Below are 5,000 nucleotides of genomic sequence, written 5' to 3'. Positions count from 1 at the left end.
TCTGCGAGTCGACGGGAGCTACGGCTAATGCAAAGGCTATCAGGCAGATTGCCTCCACTCTAAATCAGTGCGCCTTGCGGGGCTGGAAAAAAAGTAACAAGTTAAGCAAAAAAACTACTCAGACTACTCATTCTAATTGTGCCTGCTTTCAACAGACAGTCTAACGATTTTCACAGTGAAACAGTCACAGCCGGGCACGTGTAATGACAAGCAGGCCAATAGCGGCGTGAATCCGCCGAAAGTTTTCGTTTTCTTTTTTTTTTTTTTTTTCAAAGGAAAAAAGAGGCAAAAAGTCGGCTGCGCAGAAGCGCTAAAGCCTCATCCCGGGCTACACGCAGGGCTGCTTTGATAAATACCGGCTGGGCTGGACACAATGGAGGCAATCTTTATTCTGGCAATTAGGCAAAGCAGTGGATTATCTCCCCTGCCATCCCCACCTCAGCCCAAACCCGCCCCACCCCGCCCGCCCCCGCGTGTGCACAAATCCGAGCGGATTCAATTATTCAGCTCCCCTGTCTGGCCACGGCCATTTCCACTCTCGGGCCTGGGGCCAGTTCAGAGGCGCTCAAGGATTTTTTGGATGGCAGGAAAAGTGAGGCCAGAGAGGGCTGGGGGCGGAGGTGGGGGTGGGGGTGTGGGTGGGGGTGTGGGGTAGGTGGAGGATGAGACAGGGTGGCTGGAGCGGATGATTTTATTTTTTTATTTCCCCCCACAGGACAAGTTTATTAAATAAAAATGAAACTGGTGGGAGTGTACAAACAGTGTCCTTGTAAATATTTTATCTGTGCAATGATCTGAATTTACTGTTTCTCTCTGTCTCTCTATCTTTTCTCCCATCCTCTTGCTCACGCACACTCATCCTCACTCTTTCCTGCGGTATCACTCCCAACGAGCCCACCCCCTCCTCCCCTCTCCTCGCCTGGAAGTGTGTTTATCAGGAGACTTGGCTCCTGCTCTCCAGCTGACTCTCTCTCCGCCCCCACCCCCCACCCCTCACCCCTCACCTCCCAAAGGCTGCCGCTGTCTCTGCAGCCGCCCCGGAGCAGACAACGCTGCTCGACCTCCCCGAGGAGTCTGGAGAGAGAGAGAGGAGAGAGCGAGAGAGTTAGAGAGAGAGTTAGAGAGGGGGAGGGAGTGATGGAGGGTGAGAGAGTGAGAGAGATAGGGGAGGGAGCGAGCGAGGGAGGGTGAGAGAGAGTGATAGAGAGAGAGACAGAGAGAGGATTCGCTGACCTCTCCTCCTCCCACGTGGGCCTCCCTGTCTGTCTGGGTGCTTGGCACTCGCCGGTGCCGTCCGGATCTCCCACCTCCTCCTACGCGCTACGAGTGTCTGTGGCACGCGTCTGCTGTCCGAGGCCCAGGCCCGGGTGCCAACGGATGCCCTGTGAGGGCAGAGCTGGTAGTGTGATCTGGACAGGGCCGGGTGGCACGGGGCCAGGGGTGTGTGTGTGTGTGGGGGGGGGTGGATGGAGGGAGGGTGCTGGGCTGAAATCCTGGCTGTTCTGAGAGGTCCCTGAAGCTGATAACAGAAAAGAGTGGGATGCTCTCTTCCTGTCCTCTCTCTCTCCCTCTCTCTATCTTTCTTTCTCTCCCTCTCCTTCTTTTTCCGTCTGCTCACCCTCGACTAGTCCTTGTGTGATGTTCATGTTCTCCTCTCATTGCAGTCTTCTTTTTTTCATGATGTCTGGCTGTGTGCTTGAGAGACCCAATTAAACTTTCACCTCTCTCTTTTCTCTTTCTCTCTCTCTCCCTCTGTTTTCTGCAGATACCATGGTGTCATCAGGAGGAGGTAAGACCAAATATATGTTCGACGTGTGAGATTGGGTGTGTGAATTTGCGTGCGTGCACATGTGCGTACGTACTGTACGTACATGCGTGTGTGCCAGTGAACGTTTATAAATACATTCGAGAAAAGAGTGAAATGAAAGTGAGAATGAAGTGTTGGTGTTTATTAGTCTCAGGATTGATACATTTTACTGTTACACTTGAAAGTGGGTACTAAGTATGTCCAGCGCATCTGATTGACGTTATGTAAAACTGGACTTCATCACAGTGAGTGATTGGACAAGTGGACATGCACAACACCCCTAAGGGAACAGACTGAAAAAAATTAATACAGCACCAAAGCACTGAACACAGGACCACTGATTGCTTTTGACTGGGCATGAAAATGATTTTATTTTAAATCGCCTCGTATTCCACTGTGTTAAAACATGATGTGGATGATTATGTTTCCTTTTCATCGGTGAAATGTATCCAATGACAGTTACAAAAGAGACAAATGGGGAAAGAATGCTGTGTGTGTGTGTGTGTGTGTGTGTGTGTGTGTGTGTGTGTGTGTGTGTGTGTGTGTGCGCGTTTCCTTTCCCCACAATCATGATTCATTTGATTCCGTCTCCTCCTTGTCATCAAGCAAACTGTGAGCATCCTGTCTCCGTGTGGCGGGGCGATTCACCTGGCGGTGGGCTGAGGTTGATTGGGAGGGACGGTCGGACACGAAGCACTCTCATTACCGCCATTCTCTCCGAGTGCCCACCGTTCATCCCCAGCACCACATTTACACTCTCCCCACTCACTCTGCTATCTGTTTTTTTAAATGGCGTCGTTGATGGCGCCGGTGTGAACATGTACTCTGTGTTGTCTCTCCGCTCCCCTGTTATTATGAGAAGACAAGGCAGCACAATAGACAATCAGAAAAGCGTGTGCTTTTCACCTGCCATTGTTCCCCGAGTCGACGCTTCTTTAACGGTGGGGTTTAGAGGCAGACGAGGAGCTGTTGTCATGTTCTGTCTGAGGCGTCTGACATGTGCAACATCTCAGGGTTCATATTGTGTAAACAGAAGCATGCTACAGCTACAAATTCAGACAGGTACACACACACACATACTGTATACACAGACACACACACACACACACAGAGACACTTACTCGCACACATTCACACAGACACACAGACACACACACAGACAGACACTCACTCACACACACACACACACACACACACACACATACACACACACATGCATGTGCACATGCATACACGCACACACACACGTGCACACACAAATAAACCGCAGTCTTTGCATAAGTTACAGCCTACTCTATTTACAGTCACCTACACCTTTAGCCCCACTTGCCCTCTTTCTATCAAACAAACACGCGCACCATCTGTTTACTATACCTTATTTATAAATGTACACACACACACACACACTCTACTGTATTGGCTCTGAATGGTGTGGCTCGTGGCAGACAGGCCCCATAAAGCGTGCTGAGGAGCGGAGGGGTGATGGATGAGGCGAGCGAGCGGAGGCCGGCCGCCTCTACATCATCCTCCGGCCCGTCGCCCGCCGCCCTGGCCCGACGGGGCCCTGAGCCCCAGGGACCGCACGTCTCTGAAGGGGAGAGCCGTAAATAACCCTGACCCGGCCGCTACAACCTCCCTACAACGCACTCGCAACACCGCAACAGCAGCAGCCGCCCCAGCCTCATCTGACACAAGCCTATAGGCTAGCTAGCCTAGACCTCTCTCCAACACGGTGCTCCACAGCCTCTATACACACACACACTCACAACACCGCAGCCGCCTGAGCCTCATCTGACTACTGTAAAGCCTATAGGGTAGCTTCCCTACTCCTCTCTCCGATATGGTATTCCACAGCCTCCCTACACACACTCACAGCAACACCCCCCCCCCCCCCCCCCCAGCCTCACCTGACACGAGCCTACCTTACTCCTTTTTCCATCACGACACCAAATGAGCCATCCAAATGAGCTGACCACTCATGGAGGGAGGTGCTTTGCAGTAGGAAAGCACTGCGTACGCTGGTGTTTCACGTGCCGGTTTGTAGGATATCGTTAATGTCTCTTGGCAATAGTGTCTGTGTGTTGACACCACAGCTGGCAGCTCGAGGAGCAAACATCTGGGGACAGACACAGTCCCATGGACCATCAGGGAAAAGAGTCTGGAGGCGAGCAGGTGTGTTTTGTGTGACAAGATGTGGAGTCAGTCTAGATGACTCACACACTCATTTGAGAACTACAGTAGCACATAGATGCTTATTCACTGCACACTACCCATGGCAACTCAGAAAGCTAAAAGAAAAACACACACAGACACACACACACACACACACACACACACACAATCCGTACATTGAAGTGAATGTTTTTCATGACACCCTCTGTGAATAAGGGGAGTTCGGGGCCGGGGTTATTGCTATGGAAACACCTCCAAACACCAAAGGCTGGCCGGGCCTTGAACTGCCAATAAAGAGCTATTGATCGCTATTGATCGCTAGCCGACGTCACAAGCTGCTGGCTACGATTCGGCCACGGCCATGCGCTTGCACATCCTTTATGTATTCAACACTGCCCACACTTCCCTTTGTACCTCTCGAGCAACTCTGACTTTGTTTGTGCCACAGAGCTCTAAGGTCTTTTTATCAATAGAAGTCAGAAGTTCATCTCATTCAGTCACAGAACTCACAGCTTTCGTTTTCAGCATCATATTGCTCAGCATATTACTCCATATTTATCAACGACTTCAGATGTTAGTGCCTCCCGAAGGACTGGATGCTGAACTGCTCTTTGCTTGTAGCGGTGTAAAGGTGGTCTAATGGAGATTGCGAGGGGAGTTTCGGGGCAGGCTGTTTCCCCGGTGGCGTGCAGGGGTCTGTGTCGGCGAGATGAGAGGAGAGTCCCGGCCGACAGGTTCCCCGCGAGCAGAACAGCGCTCTCCGCTGTCCGCGGGGCCTAGCCGTCTCACTCCACCTGTCTCATTAGAACAGCACGCCGGCCATGAGAACCTCATTACAAGCTGACCTCCAACTGACCGACAACCTCCGCGTGCGCGTGTCTCTCTCCCTGATGTTCTCTCTCTCTTCCTTTCTATCTCTTTCTCTCTCTCTTTCACTCTCTCTCCCTCATGTTCTCTGTCCATCTTGTCCACTAGCGTCCCCTTTCTCCCTCTCTCTCTCTCTGTGTCTCTCTCTCCCCTC

The 5,000-nt window shown here is 51.7% G+C and overlaps 1 protein-coding gene across 1 annotated transcript in view; it reads left to right on the top strand.

Moving 5' to 3' along the window:
- Positions 1-5,000, top strand: part of LOC134087921 (cadherin-4-like) — a 325,999-nt gene that overhangs the window by 133,669 nt on the left and 187,330 nt on the right. The window contains exon 3 of the mRNA XM_062541767.1: positions 1,766-1,789. Coding sequence (XP_062397751.1) covers positions 1,766-1,789 — 24 coding nt within the window. The remainder of the gene's footprint in view (positions 1-1,765; positions 1,790-5,000) is intronic.

This window comes from Sardina pilchardus, chromosome 7 (genome assembly GCF_963854185.1).
Source record: "Sardina pilchardus chromosome 7, fSarPil1.1, whole genome shotgun sequence".
NCBI lineage: Eukaryota > Metazoa > Chordata > Actinopteri > Clupeiformes > Clupeidae > Sardina > Sardina pilchardus.
This window is presented reverse-complemented; position numbering and strand designations above follow the sequence as displayed.